The 24011-nt window shown below is 51.8% G+C and overlaps 1 protein-coding gene across 1 annotated transcript; it reads right to left on the bottom strand.

The window, feature by feature from the left end:
- Positions 1-609: 609 nt before the first annotated feature.
- AMN (amnion associated transmembrane protein) lies at positions 610-22044 on the bottom strand. The gene is made up of 12 exons (XM_051622425.1): positions 22002-22044; positions 19676-19794; positions 19514-19558; positions 10566-10653; positions 8950-9185; positions 7372-7509; positions 7157-7265; positions 5985-6067; positions 4880-5066; positions 3364-3538; positions 994-1096; positions 610-720 (listed from the first exon to the last, which is right to left on the bottom strand). The coding sequence occupies exons 1-12, from the start codon at positions 22042-22044 to the stop codon at positions 610-612; spliced, it is 1437 nt and encodes a 478-aa protein (XP_051478385.1).
- Between the last annotated feature and the right edge of the window lie 1967 nt (positions 22045-24011).

Here is a 24011-nt window from a genome sequence, read left to right as displayed (position 1 = left end):
TTCAGCACAGGAGGAAGGAAATGTTTGCTCAGGACAGACCCCTGTGCCCACGGGGCAGGAGTGAGGTCCCTGAGAGGAGAAACGGGACTCTGTGAAGACATACCCCAGCACTGAACACACTGCTGGAAAGCAAAATCACCTCCTTTTAAACCCAACTACTGGGTCCAAGCCCTGCAGGCTCCAGGCCACATTTTGAAATGTGTCTGAGCACTGGATTTCAGTCATGCATCCAGGGATGCATCCTTCAACCTGCTGCGTGCCCTGGGCAAATACAGCACTGTGCTGGCTAAAGCATGGGGTGCTGAGTTAGACCCAAACTTCCCCAGATATCATCTGAGACCCAAATCTCAATGTTGAAATGTCTAAAAGACTGATACCTACAAAATAAAATTTAAAACCGAGAAGCAACACTAGGGAGGCTGTGCTTGTGTGTCTGAGCCCTAACGGCAAAGGTTTGCTGTGGTTTCCATCACCACACAGACAATTTTATTCAGGTGGGATCTGCTTGTGTTTTAGATCCTACCAGGAGTGATGTGAGGTGCTGTGAGGCTGAAGAGGCAGCAGTGTCCCCAGAGAGGTCATGGCTGCCCCCAGCATGAAGCCACACCATCAGGTGTCCATCTCGCTCGCGTCGTAGAGAGGGTTGAGGTAGAAGATCTGGTGGTCTTTGGGAGCAATCTCCTGGGATGTTTCCTCTCCAGGGTCAGCACTTGGTGGCTCCTGCAGCAGCAAGTGAGTGAAAAGCAACAGATTGGGAAGGAAAGCAAAACCTGTGGCAAAACCACCCAGCACTGAGTCCCTGTGGCAGCCCAGGAGCGAGACACCAGGGCCATCCCACAACCCACCACTCCCAGCCTGCAGAAAGGAGGATCCCTACCATGAGCACTGCACCCCTGCAGCCCCACTGGCACTCAAGGGGGTCCTGGCTGTGTCCCCACCACCTCCTGCCCACAGCCACAAGCACCCCTGTGTCCCCAGGCAGTGGTGACTCACCACGTCAAACATGGGGTTGTCGAAGCCTTTGTCACTGTCTGGTGCAGGGGATGCTGGGTCCTCCGCTCTGTCCCAGGGCCGGGGGAGGCGCAGGGTGGGCAACCTGGGGAGACACCTGCGCATCACCCACCCTCATCCCTCCTGCCCCAGCAGCTCCCCCGGATGAAACTGCATCTTCAAGAGGTGGATGGGAAAATACGGAGGCAAAGATTCAGGCTGTCTTTGAAATGAGGTGTTTGTATCCTTACCCTGGTAAAATCTGCTGCATCCAGAGTTTGTCAGAGGCAGACAACTCTGGCACAGGCTTTGCTTCAGCACCATCTCTCTCCCCCTGTGTCCTCAAAAGAATTGCCACAGAGCTGACACCTGTTCCCACAGCAATCTCAACAAGCATTAATTACTTTTATCATTACTGTTATCATGTTACCATTTTATCATCTTAATCACTATCACTACTTTTATTACTTTCTTCATTATTCTTCTCCTAAGGGTCCCAGTCATCACCCCCCTGCACCAGGCACCTGCTGCGAGTGGGCTCAGCAGTGGTTCCACACACACATCACTGCAGGTCCTGAGAGCCCACTGACACTTGACCACTGTGACCACAGGCTCTACATATGCAACCAGAGGAGCTGTGCTGTCTGCAGTGAGGCTGGACCAGGCTCTTTTTGGTGGAAATGAGCTAAATTCACTGTTTTGCTGGTGGTAAGGATGACTGTGCTGCATGGAGACCAACTGTTTGTAGGCTCCCAGAGCCTCCTGTCTGATTCTCAGCATCCCTGCTGGTGTTGGATGCCTCCATGACACAAGGCAGCACTGCTCAAAAGGGCACTGCCCTGGAGCCACCTGGGGACACACAGTAGGAGCAGGTTGGCCAGGGATGTGGCCTGGGCTCAGGTTCAGCTCTGTCTGCTGTAGCTACATGAACTTCCCTCTCACTGCTGACAGAGCTGGTTTCAAAGGCCTGTCCAGCCTCCAAAGAAGTGTCAGTGAAAGATAAATCATCAAGTAGCAATTACTGGGCTGGGAGTTTTATTTAGAAATTAAATGAAGACATGGGTTTATTGCTAGGAAATGTCATGTCAGCACGTGTTGAGCGGCAGGGCAAGCATCCCCGGCCTGCTCTGCAGCAAGAAAACCCCAGCAGAGGAACTGGGAGTGAGAAGATCACCCGACTTGTGAGCCTCTGACATGGCCAGTGTGAGCTCAGCCACCCCTGGCAGATTTCAGTGCACTTTGCATGTGCAAACTTAAGCAATTCCCACTCCCTGCTTGCCTGCAGTCAGGTAGGTGAGACAAGGAGTAGCCACTCAGCAGATGGTTACACACACAAAGACATCCATGAATAAGCCCTGCAAAACCCTCCTCATGAAGGTGGATGCATGAGAGAGGGGAGCAGATGTGGGTGCCCTGAGAACTCTCCTGTGGGCACTGCTGAGATGCCCTTTTCACTGCTGGAGTCCAGCTCCAAGCTGTGAAGGGAAAACGTGATGGAGAAGGAACATTTTTGACTGGGTCCCAGCTGCAGTGTGGTCACAGGCCATGCATCCTGCCATCTCTCCCCTGGGACCTGCACAACACAAGCAACTAATGCACCAGAAGCCACATTTGCTTTTGGATGCTGTCACTCCCTTTCATGGCTACAAAGCTGTGGGATGAGTGTTTTGAATTATTTTGATGCACTTCTATTTAGCAGCTGGCAGTTTCAAGCCTCCACCCCCCAGCAGGGCTGCAAGCTACTGGTTACCATGAACAGCACATGTCCCTGGGCAGCATGACCAGGCTATGCAGAGCTCCAAGCGAGCTTCTGCAGCCCTGCTCCTGCTAAAGCACGCTGCACCATGCCAAGAAGCAACTCCTCCTGGCTATGAAGGAGGCTGAGGTACCAGTCCAAGAATATAAAAGTGCCTTTCAGCCACCTCACCTCCAATAAACCATGAGGAACAATGAGGGCAACCATTTTAAACCAAAAAGAGGGTAGACAGCGATTAGATATAAGGAAGAAATAATTCAGTACAAGGGAAATGAGGCACTGGAAGAGGTTGCCCAGAGAATTTGTGGCTTCCCCATAACTGGAAGTGTTCAATGAGGTCAGGCTTCGTGGGGCTTTGAGCAACCTGGTCTACTGGAAGATGTCCCTGCCCACAAGAAGGCGGGACAGACTAGATGATCATTCAAAGGTCCCTTCCAATCCAAACCATTCTGTGATTCTATGAAGCAGTAATAGTTGGTATAGCAGACTCCGGGAGCTCTGGGCAGAACTGTGTGCCCCTGTGCCACCAGGCTAGCTGGAAGGACAGCCTGGCATGACAGCTGCCCCCAGGTAGAAGAAGCCTGGCAATACACAGCCAACAGAAGCCCCATCCTTACCTTAGCTTTCCCTTTCTGTAGAGAAAGAGGACTCCTCCAAGGAGCAGGAGACCAAAGAGTAGCCCCAGGACCAACCCCGCCGTGATCCCGCTTGGTGTGTGGCTCCCCACTTGCCCGCTGAAACTGCTGCCAGTGGCCACCTCCATTTTGCCGCTTGCAATGCCTAGTGCTTCACCTGGGAAAGGGCAGGAAGAAACAGGGCTGAGAACAGGACAGGACAATACATCTGCACATCATCTTGTGCCCAGGGCAGAGGGAGCCTGCAGCTGGGAGCTGCACTGCCTGCCTGGCTGATTCATGCTCCCCCAGGATGGGAGGTGGGATACAGAGCTGGGTGGACTCAACCAGGACAAGACCATCTGGGTCTGCTACCCACACAACAACCACCAGGCTGTGACATACATGCTCATCAGCATCTGCCATCTTACACAGCTGCCTCCACAGGCAGCATTCTGGTAGAAAGGAGCTCTGCAGTGACCTGGTGGGCACCAAAGTGACCATGGCCAGGTACAGCATGGAAAGACAACTACATCCTGGGCTGCATGAGAAGGAGGGTTTCCAGCAGGTCAAGGGAGCTGACCCTTCCCCTCTGGGCTACTCTGGTGAGACACAGCTGGAGTGTTGAGCCAGGCTCTTCTCAGCAGTGTCCAGTGGCAGGGCAAGAATCATAGAATCATAGAATCATAGAATCCTAGGGGTTGGAAGGGACCTCGAAAGATCATCTAGTCCAACCCCCCCTGCCAGAGCAGGGTCACCTAGAGTACATCACACAGGAAGGCATCCAGGTGGGTTTTGAATGTCTCCAGTGAAGGAGACTCCACAACCTCCCTGGGCAGCCTGTTCCAGTGCTCTGTCACTCTTACAGTAAAAAAATTTTTTCGGATATTCACCTTGAACCTCCTATGCTCCAATTTACACCCATTACCCCTTGTCCTATCACTGGTCATCACTGAGAAGAGCCTAACTCCATCTCCCTGACACTCACCCCTTACATATTTGTAAACGTTGATGAGGTCACCCCTCAGTCTCCTTTTCTCCAAGCTAAAGAGACCCAGCTCCCTCAGCCTTTCCTCATAAGGGAGATGTTCCACTCCCTTAATCATCTTAGTAGCTCTGCTGGACTCTTTCAAGCACTTCCCTGTCCTTCTTGAACTGAGGGGCCCAGAACTGGACACAATACTCCAGATGCGGCCTCACCAAGGCAGAATAGAGGGGGAGGAGAACCTCTCTTGACCGACTAACCACACCCTTTCTAATGCACCCCAGGATGCCATTGGCCTTCTTGGCCACAAGGGCAAGAAGAAGAATTGCAAGAAGCAATGGGCAAAAATTGAAATACGGTAAATTCCACTTAAATACAAGAAAGGTTGCCTGGAGATGTTGTAGAGTGTCAATCCTTGGAGACATTAAAAACCCAACTGGACACATAGGCTGCTGGCAGGGCACAAGGAGCTCTGGATAGCAGTGGGTTTTGGTGCACCCACAGGGGAGCCACTGAGGAAGACAGTGGCATTACCATGCTGTGCTATGTCCTCCATGATGTCTGCTGCCAGCTGCTCTGCAGTGGTGCCAGTCTGCACTCCTGCTCCATCATCGATCAGCACAATTTGGATGAGAGGAGTGGAGCTTCGGGGTATGACTCCCAGGAAGGTCTGTACTTTGTGCACCTTGGATATGGCCATCTGCACGTTGGCATACTTGGGCTTTTGAAAACAGAAGGAGACACGTAAAAGCCATGAGAGTGGTAGGCAGAATTAGTCACCTCTACAGACAGCCATGATGGATGCACCAGCAAGGCTCACCTACAAATCATGTGAGTGCCACCACAGAGCTGCCATCCCTGTTACCGCTGTGCCTTTCCCAAATGAGAGGTTCATATCTCCCCTCTCTTCCAACTATGACCAGCACGTGGTGTCCCCCCCATGGACACAAGTGCAATTTCATGTAACACACCCATGAAAGGCTAAGATGTGTGCAGCTGTAAGGAGGGCAGGCAGCAGGCTTTCAGCTCGGCATCAACAGAACAAGACTCCTGTATCCATCCTCCCTATGTGCCTCCTCCCCCGGCAGCGCCCAGCCTGGAGGAGGGATGTCATGCTGTGTCTGACAAGCAGCAGCATGGAGTGATGCCTTGTAGAGCATGCATCTGCGTGCTGACCTGTGCCCTTTCACCCACCCAGTGCTTGCCTACTGGGAATGAAAAAGCAGCCCAGCACTGGGAGCCATCTCCTAGAGGCCACAGGATCCCTGCTGCATGATTCCAGCCACATGGACTGACCTCCCATCTTATCTAGACCTGACCTCCTGACTGACCTCCTGTGTTTTCTAGACCAGGATTTCCAGCAAGCCCCCCTCCATCTTTCCCTCTCTGCATGCTGGTCCTGCCCTGTGCTGAGAGGGGCTATGGTGAGGAACAAGAGAGGCTGTGTCAGCCCCACAGCAAGTTGGCACATCCAAGAGGCATAATGTGGGGGTGAGCCCTGTAGGGTGGTGAGGAGTGAGGCTGAACTCTCACTGGGACTGCATGTCCCCCAGACAGCCCCACCAGCACTGAGCCATGGCAGATGTGGCCAGTGGCTTGTGGTTTCATTAGCCCCCTCCTGCTCGGTGGGCTGATGTACCTGGCTCAGCAAGGCTTGCACGAGTCTGTCCTGGTACTTCTGCAGGTCAAAATCAGGAGTGAAATCCAGGTTAATGGTGGCTCCTGCAAACCCAAAACCAGACAGACATGAGATGGTCACCAGGCCCAAGCAGAAATCTGCCACAGCAGCACAGCTCTGACTGCCATCAATGGCACTGGGGACCCTCTAGGACCTCCATTAAACCAGTCTGGCTGAGCTCAGGAGAGGCACCTCCACAGCCCTGCCTGGGCAGTGCAGCCCAAATAAACATCTCTGCCAACAATCTCTCTCTCCTTTGCTGGTCTATCGACTGGGTTTGATGAAAGGCTTTTGGTTTCCACCATATTCCAGAAAGAAGCTTTCCCTGGAAAGATTTCTCCCACATGTCCCTTCAGGAAGCTCTGCATGTACCTGGTTTTGGGGCTGTAAAGTTGTGTTCCAGCAATGCTACCCTGGCTTTAGAGGGAGGTGGAGGGAGGGGAGTGGGGAGACACCTGCACTCCCTGTGCTGCTGCACTACAGCCATTGAGTCAAATATTTTCCTTGGAAAAAAAATGCAAGTAAGCATTTATTGAAATATTAGGTTCTCCTAAAGGCTTTAGGGGGCTCTGCTTTTAGCAGCACATCGGAGAAACATATGGTGCTGTTTTAATGAATTTGGTATGACATACCTCATATCTAGGTCCAATTGTGCACGAAAAATTCCCCTCAGCAATCTTACAGGTGGATTCATGGAAAAGAGCCCATTGCAGAAGGAACACTTGTCTATCTACATGTTTTTATTTAGATGAAATGGAACAAACTTGCCATTGGAAAGCTGACATTATAGTGAAAAAGGTGCATTTCTTCTGACTGTTTTCTGCTGCATAAACTCAGCAGAGCCCTATTAGCTTGACGAGCTGTGACATCCTGACAGAATAAACCAGAAGCAGGGACAAAGGGCTGTGGCTCAGAACAAGCTCCCAAAAGCCAGGCTGACTCTTCAGAGAGATGCCTTGGGAGGGTGGCACGTGAGATGAGGATGGAACCCACAAGAACAGTGACACAGCAAAACTTCAGCCCACACCCACCAGCACCCCCTGCACCCAGCTTTGCCCTGAGAGCCAGGGGAAGGGGGCTGGGGAAGCCAGTGTGGCAGGGGGGGATGGTGCAGGGCTGTGCCCCCCACTCACCGCAGACCTCGCAGCAGTGGCCCAGGGGCTGCAAAGGGTTCGGGCACGCTGGCGCTGGGCACTGCCTCCCCGGCGCCCCGACCAGGGCCGCGCAGATGCGGTGACCATCCTAAGGGAGAGCAGGGCAGCATCATTCCCTCGCCATTCACGTCGCAAAGGCAGCCCCCTAGATTGCAGTATCCCCCCCCAAAAAGAATTGCAACTGGAGGGCTCACCAGGGCGTTCCCGCAGGCACAGCCGGATTTGTCAGGACAGCCAGTGCCCGTCACCTGGAGAGTGCCATTGCCATGGAACTGCAGCTGGGCAGAGGGACCCCGCAGGTATCCAGCCCAGGCCTTGGGGCTGCTGAGCTCCTGTGAAGGGAAGAGCAGCAAAGCAGGTGAGGATCCCCAGCCAGGTCCCACTGCTGTCCCCAGGCACCCAGCCCTGCCCCCTGGATCCCCTGATGGCCAGATTGGGGCAGCCCCATCACAGGCAGTGAGTGCAACAGGGAGATCCTGCCAATACACCCATTTGGGCTTTTCCATGGAGCCAACAGAAAAACCCTTTGTAACTGAAAACCAAAAAAAGGACCACAAATAAATTATGAGATGGCTGAGCTTTTTGTTTTCTTCTTCTTCTTGCTTTACCTCTTTCCACTGGCCCAGCAAATTCAAGTTACCAGCTTTAAATACTGGGAAGAAGAGGCTGGATCTGAGGTGTTTTCATCGATCTGGGAGGTGATTCAGCGGGCTCAGCACTAGTATCTTGGGATGAAATTGCCCCACACAGAGCAAGAAGTGAGCCGGCTGCAAAGGGTCAAAGTAGCTTATAAGGTCAGTTTTCAGGAAATACAAAAATAAAAAGCACCTTCTCCTTCCATCTCATCACTCAGCAGCAATCTACTGCCCAGGGCACAGCCAGCTGGAGAGGTGGATTTCGGGGTGATGATGTGTTATGGGTAGTCCCCAGGGATCAGCAGGACCAGCACCATCCAAACACCCATAACCATCCACCTCTGCATCCCTGGGGCTACACGTGCCCGAGGAAAGCCCTGTTGGGGTGCTGCCTGGTCCAGATTTGCCTGCACCTGCCTGGACACCGAGTTTATTACTCAAAAAGCAGTTACCTAACGCCTGGCCCCGAAATGGCAGATTCCAGGCAGCACGGCAGTAGGAATAATAAATAACGTATGAAATGTCTGCCACATTTCCCACTCCTGGAAGAAGCCTGTGTTTACTGCTGCAGTGCCTGTGATCTTTCATTCCTCCGACTGGCAAGGGACCGGGCTCGTTGTGTGCCCGATTCCCGGCCCGAAGCACAGCAAGCTGCCAGTGTTTCTATAATTATCCCTCCAATCAATTAAAGAGCAGTACTGAAGCAAAGCTGGGAAACAATCACCAAGCCATGAGCCATGTTAAGGTCAGGGATGGGAGGAAGGTGTCCCCAGAGGGTCCCTGAGCAGCATGGCTGCAGACACGTGCCTGGGAAGGGGGTAGCCTCTGCCTGCTGTAGACGATGCCATTTGCTGGTGGTTTGACCCACGCACACTTTCCATCTTTTAAAAATGTGAATAGTGAAATGGCTTGTGCTCCCCCACTGCAGGAAGGGAGGTGATAACAAAGCAGTTGAGGAAAAAAAATCATTGAGAACATGCACAGCAGCAGCAGCCCATGGTGTTGCAGTGCTGCAGGACTGGTCCGTCGGCCCCCACAGCTCTGGTCCTCCATCCCCAGCTGGTCCTTCCTCTCTTGACCCACTTCGGGGCTGTGGCAAGGAGGTGTCAAACCGGTTTCTCATCATCCCCACGATACCTGGCCCATGAGAGAGATGCTGCGGAGATGAATCACTTGCTGTGATGAGTCGATGTTTACCCGGAAGGAGGTTTCGGGCTGGAAGATAACATCATCATAGTGGCACGGGACACGTTCCTCATCCACAGAGAAGATGGGCCCGCTTGGCTCAAGCTCCCCGTCAGGGGACACAACCTGCCAAAGAGTGGGGTCGAACCACTTGTGGTGCTCAGCATCAGTGAACGTCACTGTTGCACCTGGAAAAGCAATAAGAAAGGTTGAACCTGACCCAGACCCCAGTACACAGCCCCAGCAGATGCACCTGGATGGGTAAAACAAGGCACTGCTTTACCCCCCAGCTGAGGAGCTCACCCTGCAGGCTGGGAGCAAAGGGCTGGCCTCTGGCCCCAGATCTCACAAGGTTATCTCCCCCCTCTTCTTTAAAGCTCATCCTTATGGTTAGGGAGGGGAACAGCAGCACAAATGCTGAATAACAGCGAAATGGATAAACACGTATATGATAATTTATGTTTCGGTTTCCAAGCAGCCTGGTAGGCCTGCAGAAATGTGACTGGTCTGGTAAACCCAAAACCAGTGCCCTGTTTAACCACTAATTATTTAACAATTAACTGTTTCCCTGCTGGTCACAGTTAGTATCATCACACAACGCCCTGCTTTCTTCTCACCCTTCCCCAGCAGCTGCAGGTGTTCATTGACAGCATTATTTGCATTAATTTTAAAATCATGTTTCAGAAGAATCCCTTGGTGAAAGTTGCCCCAGAAATGCCTGTTGATTTCAAGGCAGCAACACATGGTCAGCAGGAAAAGATCAGCATAAAGCGCAGCTGCCACAGCATCCCCGGTGTGGGGCAAACAGACCCAAATCAGAAAAATTACAGGGACGAAGGATTTCAGAGTGGCTCCAGACAGCCTGATGCTCCAGTCCTTCCTCTGAGCAGATTCATTTGGGCTTTTTCTCTCTTTTTTCTCTTTCTTTACAAATAAGTGTGCAGGCACAGGTGCTCTGCTTGGACTCTTCCTTTTCAGCTACCAAACTAAAAATTTACTTCCACTGAAAGCATGAGGTAGCTCTTAAATACCCCACTTACATCTCTCTAGAAAACAGCTTTCAGACTAACAACAGGCGCTGATGAAACAACCACCTTCTGTCTCAGCCACGACAACCCTGGGCTGGAGGCTCAGAGGGGAGGGATGGATGCTCTTGCTCCCAGGTGCCCATACGCATGGGGCCAGAGGCCAGCGAGCTGCACGGCTGTGGTTCAGCTCACCGGTGTGTAATTCCTAACCAGTTTTCTTTAGAAATACCATGGCAAAGAAAATGAGGGCTTTGATGTGGCTACATGTTTAATAGGCAGGGTGAAATACAAACAATATTTGCCTCTCTGCTACAACTTCAAAGGCTTCCCCACCATAATTACTTTTTTAGAAGACAGGTGATCTAGCAGGAAAAAAAGATCTGATGTGAGGGAGGTCATCAAAAGAAAGGCAGAAGTTGCAAGAGGAGTGATTCACTTTGCTCTGAGGTGGGACAGCAAAGACCTCTGTAGAAGCCTTTGGGCTAAATTTGTATGACTAATCATGGGCTGATGGGGTGATTGGTCTGGGCGGAAAAATACCTGAGTCACAGCCTGGATCCCAGCTGCCATCGAAAGCTGCGAACCCTGCGCCTGACGCCAGCACGAATTCTCCATTCAGGGGTAGGTACTAGACAAAGGGATTCAGAGTATTACTGTGTGGTCCTGCTGCCAGCCACCCAGGCTTGCAATCAAATAACAGAGCTAATAACAGTGCTAATTATTAGGCTGCCTATTACACTTGCTGTCTCTGAGGCACTTTACAGTCATTAGGAGTTACCCTTGCCATGCCCCACATTAATGGGAAACTATCAGCTCCTGTTTTTACAGATGGGGGTGCTCCAATGGGGAGAGGCAGTTTGACTTTATCTTCCAGTAACACCAAAAAGTATGAAGTGTTCAGGGCAGTGAGAAGAAGGAAAAAGCAAAATAAGTTCTTCTGACTGCTCCTTCCTCTTCTTGCACACACGTCTAGCAGCTCAGGAGTGGCTTTACATACTGGTATGTCATGAAAAACACAGACATACTCTGCAAGTGCCCAGAACTTCTATTGCTTGATGGGTACCCACCTCCAAGGTGGTTCTTACTCTCCCTGAAAAAATAACTCGGGAGCCCAAGCAATGCTTGGTGAGGTATCAGCCAGTGGATTCACACTCAGCATGAACTAAGGAAAGCACACATTGGCATTTGGCACAGCCACAGTTAGACTCTCTTCTTGTTGGGTAAGACATCATGAGCAGGTAGTCTGAGTCACCCCACTTGCCTTGCTTCAGCCCAGCCAGGCTTCTGCTCAGAGTCACAAGGACAAACCTCTGCTGTGGCAGTCCTTTTGGCAAGGAGCTGTGGCCATCCTATCATCATCCCATCACCAGCTGGCACTGTCAACCCCAGGACAGGACTTGGCAAACAACTGAGTCAGGCAACTAGTTCACAGCACACAGGTTCACACAGCTCAGCCCATCTTACTTTAGGTTTATAAATTAGCAGAGAGAAAGGTGGTTTTCCCCCCGTATTTTAATGTATCAAGGAGTGAGTGGTGTTCAAGACTCTGTTCTGCTATAACTTGGTCTCTCTGGGCCTTTAGCATCACTTCCCAGACAGCAGCTGGAAGTCCTCCAGGAATGTGTTAGGCCTATGCACTGGGTCCTGTGCTGAGGCAGAAGCACGTTAGATGGGATTTTAAGGCTTCCTCTACTTAATTGGTCTTTAAATATGCATGTAGGTTAGAGATAGCTAGACTTACAAATGACTGCTGTGGGTGGCTGTGCTAGCTCTCTGTCCTTGGGGCTGCCTTATCTGAGGATGCTCTGCCCTACACAGAGACCACCTTGGAAGGTGGGTGGACATAGCAAAAACTCCTCATCCCCAAGCTTTAGGAAGCAGTTTAGAAGTTTAGTGCCTTGGTGGCAAGATGCTTTGAAGGCCATAGCACAGGTTCCCCTCTTGGTTCAGGAACTGTGAGAAGCCAGAGCAGGAAGCAGAGGTTGGCTACCACTGAGAAGAGCCCTGCAGTGCTCCTGCTTCAGACTCAGCAATGTTGTAAGTTGGGCTGGAGAAGAAGGGATGACAAGGTGGTGAACAACTGAGGTCTGGGCAATGTCTGCCCCAAGGGTATGGAGTTTGCCCACTGGCCAGGAAAGAAGTTTCTGCCTATCTATGGACTATGGCCCATGAGACCACAGCATGTGTCATGTCTAACTGGAAACAACACCACCAGATTCTCTGAAATTCTATTAATCTTGAATTTCTATTAATCCGATACTGAAGCACTGAAAGAGGCTGTAAGTCTGGCCAGGATATAAATGGCAACATGCCCTTTAGATGCAGATATAAAAGCCATGTCCAGTGATATTCTGAGGCTCAGGACCTGGCCTGCTTTGAGAGGGGCAAGGTCTATGCTACCAGCTTCTTTCACAAGGTGCAGGAAGAAAAAACACAGCAGCTGCTGGTGATGGGGCTGGGTGGCACAGCAGGGCCATGACTGGCTGGGCCATGACTGGCTGGCCTCTGCTTGTTTTCCCAGGCTGCAGAAGCTGACATTTTTGAGTGTTGTGGCAGGATCAAGACCAGTGCTTTGGGAAGTCCCTGCTCTCATCCCTGCCTGCCTGACAGCTCTTTCCTCGGTAGTTACCAAACACTTCGACTATGGCTGGAGGTCAGAGCTTCCCAAATGCCCTGCAGTGGCCATGCAAAACACAAAGAGCTTTCCTGTCAAGGGGTTTGTTCTTTCAGATCTTCACAAATTATCTTGGAGGGAGGAAAAAGCCACAGAGACAACTCTTAGAATGAGATGTGCCTACATTTGTAAGCTGCATCACTGAGGCTGCTCCAGGGAGCAAAGCAAGAGCGTTGTGGCACATTATGCTGGTGAGCATTCACACAGCGTGGCTGAGTTCAGTGTGGCAAGAACAAGGATGAGGTGGTCTTGCTTGGTTAGAGATACACACACATGTGCACATATAAATGCACAAATGCTGGCCCAATGACCAACCAACTCCTGTGCCTGGGGAGGGCCCAGGGGAGCAGGGTCTGGGTGGGGTGCAGAGCAGATGCAGGGGCAGCCCCAACCCTGCCAACCAGGAGAGGAGGTAGGGAAAAGCCTCATGCTAAACCTGCCTGACACCTACAGCTCCTGTGCAGGGGCTCTGGAGGACACTGGCCCCTGGGCTATCTGCAGAAGATGTAGCTTCTCCAGCTATCACAGGAAATCCCCCTCCACCGCTGGGGCCAAAGCCCCAGGCTGGCTGGACTGCCCAGGCCCAGTGGAAGCTGAGAACAAGAGGGCAATGAGAGTCTCACAGCACACCTGGTGTCCCAGCTGCTGACCCTGTCACACTCTAGGATTGCCCAGATGCTGTTAGTACCAGCCTTGTAGTTAAAATGCAACACAACACAATGCAAACCAGGGGATGGAGTTAGCACAAACATGAAGTGCAGGAAGAGCCCTGTGCTTCTACTTCTTAGCAGGGATTTCTGAGGCTGGCCCCCAGTTACAGCTCCCTAACCAACAAGGCAGATGTGTTGCCCATCCACCACTAGTCCTCCTCACGATGCAGCCCCAGGGGCAGCATTTCAGAAGTGGTTCCATTGTCCAGTGGATCCTAATTTGCAAGTAATTTGCCCTTTCTTTTTTCCTGCCATATGTTAAGCATCTCAGCTCACCGCAGAGGACAAACGGAAATTCTGGTTGGGCAGTGGCGTTCTGCATTTGAGAGTTTAGTATAGAAATTGCATATATAGGCTGGGCTACTTTCCAAGTACATTTTGAACCGCACAATGACATGTACCTAAGAACAGGAGCCAAAAAGCTGGCAGTTTCATCTGCTTTCCCTTGCTGCTGCCAATCCATACTTCAGGGCCATTAATATAGCAAGCTTAGAGTCCCATTAGTCATTTCCCATCCCTGACACTGCTAAATGATTTATCTCCTTGGTCATCATTATCAAGTGTAATGACAACTGAAACACAGTCATCATTTTTCTCATCAAAGTCAGCAAAAAAAAGAGGAAAGACCCCACATGGCTCTCAGCCCTGTCACCACATTTGCAACCCCAGCACTGCAGCACTGAGAAGAAATCCCACTGCCCAATGCGTAAGAGAAAATGAAACTAACCTCCAAAATCCAGAAGAAAAAAATAGCAAAAGCCTGAGAGGTGGTTTTTGTAGTGGGTGGCTTTGAATGGGCATCCAGCACATTCCAGCTCTGCTTCATTCCTGAGCATCAGGCTGAGGTGAGTGACAGCAGCAATGTAACTGGCATGTCACCATCACCACTGCAGGAAAAAATGCAGCACTTCTGCTTTGAACCTAGGTGAGCAATGCTCGTGATTGCAGCCAGCTCTTCCCCAGCCTTGCTTTCATCTGCAGCACCAGCACATTTGCATTTGTTGCTAGGGTGTGACAATGCCACCGTCTCCATCACACAATGCTGAGGCTCCTCAGGTGTGCTGGACTCTGCAGTGCTGCACCCATGGGTGCACCAGCAAGCAGGTCCATGGCCATCAGGACTGCATGTGGCTCCCAGGTACATGCTCTTGCCCAGCACCCAGACTGGGGGACAGCTTTGGGGCTAGTCCTGGTGGCGCCCTGTTGAAAACGATCACTAGGGTAGGATGGCGAGTGGATTATTTCTCCAACATGGAGGGCTGTAAACACACCACAGGTGTTAATGCCCAAAGAGAATGATCCCTGCATCATCTTTCCCAGTCCTGCTTTGCTGGGGCAGTGGCAGCACGCAGCTGGCAGCCAGGGCTGCAGGCAGGCAGCCCCTACCCCTGCTGCCCACAGGTGGGAATCGTGAGGGTTTTCCATTGTCCACTCGGGCCAGAGGGTCTTGCTCTGCTCTGCTAGTGCTCCTCTCCACAGGACCCATCAGCAGTGTGCAGAAGATGTCCCCTTGCCCATCTGCTGTCGCCCTCAGGAGCAGACAGGAGCATGGGAAAAGGAGCAGTGGGCTGGTGAGTTGCCATTATTTCAGCATCATCCCCTGTGAGCTAACGAGGTGCTTGGCTGCTCTGCCCTGCCTTCGAGGAGGCAGGGTCCTCTGGCAGCAGTGCAGCCATGCTCTCATTCATGCAGGAGCTGGTTCCCCTGCCCTGTCTCCTCATCATGGTTTACATTGTATTTTGGTATGCAGGGTCCTCACTTCACCTGCCCAAGCTGGTCTTGCCACCGCATCCCTGGCACAGGGGTGACCTGGCACATCAGATTCCCAAAACATCATGCTCCTGCCTGTTCCCATAAAGGAGACACAGCTCCTGGCCATCCCATGTGGGTGCTGGCTGGCACACTCCCTGCCAAACCACCCACCATCTAACAGCCCCCAGTAAAATCCATGAGGGGTTATGAAAAGCAGCAGTCCCCGAAAGGCCATTAAATTGACTGTAGCCCCACAGCACACACCTCCAGATGTGGAGCCACACAGGTCCAAGCAGGGTGCTGATGTCCCAGGGAGACACAGGGACACTGGGAGCCCCTCAGGGCGACCATTAAAGTAAACCAGCCCAAGACACTTGAAGAACAGATGCAGAAGGCACACAAAGGCTTAAAACCCTTTGCCAAATCTACCTCAGGTTAGTTCAGCTCTTTTCTTGAACTTCCCTCCACAGAGAGGGTCAGAGAGTGCTGGAAAGTGGCTCAAGGTGTGAGTAGGGGAGGCATCTCCAACAGTGAAGGATGGCAGCAGGTCCATGGAGCAGCCACTCCAGCCTGGGATGCCAGCAAGCTGCTCCACTCACCACAGGCTTTAACAACCCCTCCTGCTGGAAACTAGCCTGCAAGGAGCAAATAAACCCGAGGAGGTGACTGTAAAAGGCTGTTTTACCACACCCCTTTCTTAGGGCACACAGAAAGCCTGCAGGACTCAGGCTTGTAATTAAGTGCTGGCACACACACACACATGCACTCCTGAGAAATTTTTTACCTTCACCTGAGAAGAAGGAAAAGCAATCCCTTTTCCGAGTGTCTCATTACCCTGCTGTTTGGGAAGCAGGGGGGAGGGAGCTCTAGTGCCCAGGACTAGCACGAACTGTGGCAATTCATTACAGCCAGAGCCCCTGGAGAGCAATTGGCATTTTGAGATCAGTCTCTGCCAGGAGCCAAGCAGGAGCATCCTGCAGCAAAGCCGAGTACATTCTGCTCTTGCAATTAGGCAGCTGAAAAAACAAGGCTGGGTGAGGTGCCCCTCACTAGACCCCGGTGCCTCACACACTCCCAACCCTCACCCAGCCTTTGTGGCCCCTCACCGGGCTGCAGGGAGGCAGTGCAGGCAGGGACGAGGTATGGGCAGCTGCTTTCACTGTGGTAGGGCTTGATGATGGGGCAGAGCTGGGAAGGTGACATTGGCGCTGCTGAATAACCCCGGCCCATGCCCTGACCCTGTCACCACGGGGTCTGAACAAGGCTGCTCTGCCCACGTGGCTAAACCTGACTCCTGCCAACCCAAAAATAGCAAGTGGCTTCATCCACCCCTGGCCCACACTGAGGTGCTGGCTGGCTCGGGCACAAGCTGCAACAGGGCTGATGTTACTGGGACAAACTCTGGGCTCACAGCCACACCTGTGCCCTGGCCTAGCTCCCTTTCAAAGTGCAGCCACAGCCAGGGGGTCCAAACGCCCATCTCCACCAGCATGGAGGGAAGCTAAGCCAAAGTCCATCTTGCCCTGAAGCAGCCACATCAGGCACCATCACTCTGAACACCTCCATCTTTTTGGGGGATTTACTCCCAGGTGCCTCTGAAAGCTGGCTAAATACTGATCTGCATCTTTAGGCAGCTAAATACCATAGAAAATCCAGTCTAATCACAATGGTTGTGCTTCAGTCACTTACGCTTAAGCTGGATTTAGATTTAGTGTGTGGCTGCATTAGAGACTCCCTCAAAACTTCAGACCAAATAACCACTGAGCTCTGCAACAAATGGGTTTCTTCAGAGTGGGGAGGTGGGCTGTGTGCCCCAACAGCCCTGATCTCCTCCTGAGAAAGCAGCTTCTGGCACTCACCTGATGCCCACATGAGCTGGAGAGCTCAACGTACCGAAGTGTTTTAATATAAATGTCTGATGGGGATGACAGTGGTTCATGAGGACCCACCCTGGCACCCCAGGTCTAGCTCCACTCAGTTGTGGAGTAGGGATAGGAGGTCTCATGCTGCCCCTCCTTCAGTGGGACACCAGCACCGAGCATCCCCTCTGCACCCGCCACAGCAGGCACCGTCCTCATGAAAGCCAGCGAGAGCCCAGCCCCTTCCCCAGCCATGAATTTCCTCCTGTGCTACTACAGCAAGCAACACTCTCCTTTTTTTTCCTGGCCAAAGGCTGTATAGCATCTCCATGGCGACTCCAAAGCTTAATGTATTCCTGCTGATTTAAGTGATTAATGCTCCAGCGCAGCACGGCCGGCAGCTGAGCAGGTGCAGCCCAGCCTCCCCGCAAAAAGCCTCACGACCAATTCATTTCCTAACCTGCCAGTTGCCAAATTTCATGCCATCCCCACAAGTGGCAGACAGGCTCAGGTGCTGCTCTTCATTTCTTTTTAAACCCTAATCTTGGCAGCCTCCTTATCATCTGGTGACAACAGAGCACAGCAGCGCCCAGGAGGGAGGTGGCTGAGCTGACATTAAAAAGAAATATTAACCACCACGCTAGGAAACTTGCTGAGACAGTTCATTGCAGATTGTTGTGGCAGTGATACTAGGAAGGAAAGCATTGAGCTGTGGTTCAGGTTATAGCCTGGTAAGAGCTTGGTTGCTCACAGGTGGTACAAGTCAAGTGCAGCAGCTGGGCGAGCCCCTGGCTGGAGGGGAACAGTGATGCACTCTCACAGCTGGTGCTGCTGCCATGATTTACTCATTCCTTGGTCCCCCCCACCCTCCTGCCAGTGGTGGGAACTATAATACTCATTGTAACCCTGGAGACGGCACAGCCACTCCCCAGCAGTGGGATTCCAGAGAAATCCCAGGGCAGCAGAGGGTCCCTGGGGGTTCCTGCAAGGACATCTGGATCCTTTGATCTGCAGGAGTTGGGGGCCTCCCCAGCACTCCAACCCTGTCACTCAGCCATGATGGGAAATGTCCACCCAAGCAGCCAGCATACAACGCTGTGCAACCATGGATGTCACTAGCTGTGCAAAGGTTGTGCTGCACCTCCCTCTCCTTCAGCCAGCCATGGGGCTTCTCCAGCTCAGCTCTTTAGCCTGCCTGCAAGAGGCTCCCACCGTAATAAGCAACGCTGCTTTGCAATTACACATTTTGCAAGCCCCTGGTGAAAGGACTTTAGAAATATTATACATTCATCTGTAAGTAAATGGAATCCACTGGAGTGGTATTTTGCTCTTTTCTTCTCTGTGTAAATTCCACATCATTTATTACATTATATTTGTACGTATTTCTCCAGTACATTCTTTCCTTTAAAAATTCATATTTAAAATGCCATATAAATAAAGTAACTCCTTCAAATATGTATAGAAGGATTAAATGTGGCACGTGGCGTTATTAAAGCAACAAAACTATTAGTGGCCTAGACAGCCCGAACAAATTACATCACATAAATTTCAAGGGCTTGTTCAAATTTAATGACCGATAAAAGAGCAGATCCACCCTAAAACTGAGCTCATCCTGTCCAGGGGTGGAGGTTTTGCAAATGAGATCCAGCCCACTCCATGCTGTCCCCATGCTGGGATGGGCTCACCAGCAACCAGTCCCACACCAGTGTGTTGGGGCAGTGGGCAGTGGGTTTGCTTTTCCTTTTCAGACCCTGTTTGACCCTCCAAACCATAGGGATGGGTACCCTGTCTTGCCTGTCAGCCTCCTCCAGGCAGGGCTCCTCTTCAGGGGGAGACACTGGGTTGCTCAGAAACTCCTGCAAGACCCATCCCCATCCTATCCCACTCAACACATGCGTTTCAGTAGGGTGTCATGCCCATCCTAACACAGCCAGGCTAATAATGCTGCAGAAAAATATAAAACTGAAGGGCCCTTCAAAGAAAATTTCTAGAGCAACATCTTGGGATTTCCCAGAACGGCTTGTTTTCATTTCAAGATATTTTGATGTCAACTTCACTTAACCTCTGCCTGAAGGTAGAGTTGACTCTGTGTTGGCAATGCCACGGGTTGGTGCCAACTCAGCAAACTACAGCTAAGGTCTCATCCCATGGAGGGGGTTTTATCCTACCTCTGGGGCAGAAAAATTGTTTTTTTCCAAATGAAAGGGGCTTTTGGGGTGCTCTCCCTCACATCCCCTAATGACAAAAAAGAAAAAGAAAAAAAAAAAGTAATAATCCCAAAAAAGGGCTTTATGGCTCCATGGTACAGAGAGACCCAGGCTTCTGTGACTCTTATCGCCCGACCCAGCCCAAGTAACTTCAGTCTGGCTGGACCACGGAGCAAAGTGTCCAAGACCCTGGAGACAGGGAGAGGGGATGTGTCACTGGGCTGGCAGCGTCCAGCTCCAGCCCTGCCCTCACCTGTCCCCCCAGCACCACCACACGCTGCCTTACCATGTCTGACAGTACGTGGGGGGTCCCGACAAAGACTGAGATCACCTGTAAGAACAGCACAAAATAAAAGCGCGTTTTCCCCTGGCAGCTAAAGGGCTTTCTCATTGCCTGATGGCATCTTGCAAAAAATAAAGTAAAAAATAAAATATAAATGTCCAATACCTTGTTCTTCTCAAAATGAACCACGTCGTTGGCACAGGGGACTCTGCCTTTATCCCAGTTGGAGGCGGTTTCAAAATTGGTGTTGGGAATCCACTGCTTGTACACGGCGGTGGCAGCAGCTGGGAGGAGCAGGGAAACCAGTGTCACCCAGTCTGCAAGAGGCACTGGGAGCACTCTCTGGGATGTGCTATGGGATGGCTTGGCCTTTGCAGGTTAGATTTGGCAATTTTCTACCCAAGAGCAACCCATGTGTGCCCAGTTGAGCAGTCACAGCCCTCCTCTGCACAGGAGATTTTTTTTGGCTGGGTGATGGTTTTTACCCACCTGAGTAGGAATAGGAGTAAGGGACAAAAACTTGGCAGGCAGAGAGAAGGCAGGAAAGTCCTGCAGGCAATGGGCAAGAACAACATACACCAGGCACCTAAGCATTCCTTGTGGTGGCTTTTGTTGCCACTTGAACTAATCAAAAGCACAGAGACCCCTCAACCCTTGGTGTTTACTGTAGGTATGGAGTGGGCACACAGAGCTGGCAGGATCACAGGGAGAGGGAAGAGGAGAAAGGACATTTCCTAGGAGACATACAGCACAAAATATGGGCTGGTTTCATCTGTTTGGGGCTGGAGATGGAGGATTCAACAGTGTCCTGCAGCCTGAGCCACTGGCAAGTTGGGAAATAGAAACCTTCCCCATAGGGGTTGCCGGGACAGCAGTGATGTGGGGACCAGCCCACTGGTCAGGGACGGGTTATGGCAGAGATGGGTTTGCCCTCTGACCTGCTCTGTTTGCACAAGCACAGCCCAACTACACACCTCCCAGCCTGACATTGCCTAGGCTCGGCTAGGAAATGCAGTCTCCAGGAGCCTGAATTAAATGGCTTTGGGCAAGTGAGTTATGAGACAGAAAAGAGGAAAAAAAAAAACAACACCTTTGCTCTAAATATGGATCATCTTTTCTTTAGGGGAAACCCCCCAAAACTACAAAACATGTTAACTACAAAATAAATAGAAAGCCAGTGGTGGAAGGGACCAGGCAGTAGAGTGGGACTTGGCTGCTGGAGGTTGGGTGGAGAGGGGGCTAAGGAGGGGATGCAGGGAGCTCCAAGCCCAGCCTGAGGAGGAAGAGGGGGGGTGAATGACTCCAGATGGTGGAGGGAGATGCACTGCAGAAAGCCTGGGTCCCGCTAGTCCAAATGGTGGGGAAGGATGTGGTTGGTTGTGCTGAATAGGCTCTGCAGAGCTTTTGTCAGCACACAACAATCACCTCGGAGTGTAATTTGCACTGACTCTGCCAGGGGCTCTACTGAGACCATTTGCTGTACATAGCTGTATCTGGGCAAAGATGAAACCATGTATTTTAAACCAGAATGCAAGCCCTAATGTAGGAAGAGGGGCTGGAGCCTGGGTGCAAGATGCAGAGGAGTTCCCCTGGCCTTGGGCTGCAGCCACCACTTTCTGCTGCCTGAAGGAGCCCTCAGGCAGACCAAACACCCTGCCCTGCCCCATATCCATTTTAAAACTCACTGAAGGAGAAAGACTGTAACAGCCGTAAGAACACAACCCCAGCAGCTGCCTGCAGTGTTGTGGGCACAAACACCTTGCTGACTTGGAGCTGAAAAGAGCTTCAGAAAGCAAAAAGCCCCCCAGATGGCAACTGCAAGTTGTTCTGTCCTTACTGTGGTGGACTTGCATCTCTCCCATCCCAAGAAGCCACGGCACAGAAAGGTGAAAGCTCCAGCAGAAAGGTTCAGCCAGCCCCATTGCACACAGGCCTCATGTCCCCACAGCTGTGAGGGGCTGTGTCCAGCGAGCTCATGCCACAGCACCTTGCAGGGATGGCTCTGTGCCACCACCCGGCTGCAGCGCCATCTCCTCCGGCTGGGGGGGCCACACAGGTAAACCTCCTCGTGCAAAGGCTTTTCCCCCATGCAGCTGCACCAGTAGTGCATCCCTGCACCCTCCACAGCCTTGGAAATATCAGCCTGCTATTTAATCAGAATTGTCTCCAGGGAAGAGCAGTCCTTGAACATCAAAGCGACATGCATATTCAACAGAGTGTGTCCTGCAGTGCAGAGCTGCTGGCTTCCAGTAAGAGCAGGAAAACCCAAGCTGCGGAGGAGCAGGAACCACACGGTAACCCCAGCCTCACTGCCCTGCCTTCCCTCTGTCCGGTTGGAAATGCCTTCTCCCATTCACGTTAGGGGAATGCCTTACGTGACACCGCCTGCAGCTCTGCTCCATGATAGGACTGCCAGAAGCACACCTGAAATGGGTAAGTCATCCAGGGGCCATCCCTGCTCACCACGGTGATCAGGCCTGGACATACTCACCCAGGAGCTGCAGCACACCGAGGAAGATGAACAGGCTCTTCATTTTGCAGCGGGCTGCCAGCCCTCACCTCCACAGCCCCTGCCTGGCTGGACCTTCGACCTGGGGACACGTGATGTGCTCAGCCTGGAGGAGGCTGCAGGGAGAAGGGAGTAAACCAGGAGACAGGTTTCCCTCAGCACGAACCAGAGCCTTCCTCATTCCCAGAAGCTGGTTTGCTCCCAGCTCCTTCCCCAAGCTTCCCACTTCCTTGACACCTGTGGGAAGCCCGGGACAACCACTGTGCAAAGAGATGGGGAGGTGAGAGCAGTAGTCCCCCAGCTCTGCTCAGCAGACCTCAGCATTCATACCAGCCCAGGTCCTGCTAGAGGGTGGCAAGTGCCAGCACCCTGTGTGCACAACCCACACCTCCCTCCCCCTGCAGAATGCTGGCTACTTCGTAATTAATAGCAATGGGCTCAATGTATTTCCAATTAGCTCTCTTAGAAGAAAGCAGCTCCTAGCTACGCTGTGTAATTGCACTTTGGCCACCAGCTGATTTGCTCATTACCTGGCGTGTGCCACAGCACAGCCCCGTGCTGCCTCTGCTGAGGCTGCCAGGGAGGAAGGGGGCAGCTGGAGGAGGAGGAAGGAACCCACCATCCCTGTTCTCTGCCCCAGCACGGAGCAATGCTGTGTGCAGGTCCAGGCCCATTGTTAGAAATGAAATGTGGTGTTGTTTTTGCATCTTAGTGTTAGAAATGTAGTGTTGTTTTCGCACCCTAGTGTTAGGAATAGTTTGTTTCTGCCTTGGTGAAAAAAAACTTTATGGTGACTGAAGAGAGAAGAGAGATATCTTGGCATTCCAAGGACACTGAGGTGAGTTATGGTCCAAGAAACTGAGGGACTTAATTGGGCTCCATCTGGGGGAGCTGAAATATCTGAACATGGCAAAGACCATGATAAAGACAGAACAAAGTCACTCCTATGTTACTCCCTGGGACAGGATGGCACCAGATGGTATAAATCGTTCTGGTGATTGGGAAGACAGCCAAGGGGGCAAGAAAGGTCAGAATTAAACCTAAAAGGTAAAAAGTAAATTCCTAGAATGTAATGTGTAAGCAGGGGCAGGATACTTATAGGATAATTAGAAGTGTTGGATAGGCTGTAAAACCTGGACTACCCAGCCAGTGGGGAAACAGGGGAGGGAACTTTGCGTTGGGAATAGGAAATATAAACAGTTACTCAGTTTACTATCAGGTGTGCCTACTTGTTTTGGTCACCCGTTCTTGCAAGGGTGTAAATAAACTGTGCTTCGCTGAAGGATCTGTTTGGGCCTATTGATTGGTGTGACAAATGTTTCTCACACCATGTCTTTACATGGGTGAGACAGGAGCAGAAAAGGACAGGAGAGCAATGACAGTCTGGGAAGAGGACAGTGACAGAGCTTCATACTGTGGGGAGAGCTGGGGAGCTCCTCACCCCTCCAGAAGTGACCTTTCAGCTGATGCTGGTACAAGCAAGGTGAAGACAGAGGCTTTGCAGATACAGGAGTTTACAGGAGCCCAGGAGGAGACTGGAAAAATACTTGGAAGGGGCATCAGTGGAGGAATCACAAACCACAAGCAGGTGTGACCTGACACCAATGAGAATTTGGGAGTGCATCCACCACCCACCTCATCCCACATTTCATGCTCCCACCACTTCACAACTTCCAACCAGGCACATGTGGGGAGGGAGCAGAGACCAGGGATCCATCACTCTCTGGAAATATTCTGTCTCCCAAAACCATAACCCACTTGGTGCCATTTCCCACCTGTACTGCAAACACAGGAGTGAGAAGAGCAGCAGGGGTCCTGCCCCAGGATGCCCCAGCAGAGCCCCGGGTGATGCACTGTGCCCTGTGGAGGAAGACAGATGTGGCCCTGCTGGATTTCTCTCCTCACTAGTATCACAAACGTGGCCTGTCAATTGCCAAGAGAAAAAGCTCCTGAGCAGCAGCTCCCAGCCTAGACATCAGCCAAAACACAGTC

The sequence above is a fragment of the Apus apus genome, chromosome 5 (assembly GCF_020740795.1).
Source record: "Apus apus isolate bApuApu2 chromosome 5, bApuApu2.pri.cur, whole genome shotgun sequence".
NCBI classification, from domain to species: Eukaryota; Metazoa; Chordata; class Aves; order Apodiformes; family Apodidae; genus Apus; species Apus apus.
The sequence above is the reverse complement of the archived record's forward strand: the minus strand, read 5'-3'. Positions and strand labels throughout refer to the sequence as shown.

Coding starts and splice junctions, on each gene's coding strand:
- AMN (XM_051622425.1), bottom strand. CDS start 22,044: ATGAAGAGCCTGTTCATCTTCCTCGGTGTGCTGCAGCTCCTGG. Junction 3,539..4,879: donor GGAGGACATAGCACAGCATG/GTAATGCCACTG, acceptor GCCCTTTCCCAG/GTGAAGCACTAGGCATTGCA. Junction 1,097..3,363: donor TACAGAAAGGGAAAGCTAAG/GTAAGGATGGGG, acceptor GTGTCTCCCCAG/GTTGCCCACCCTGCGCCTCC.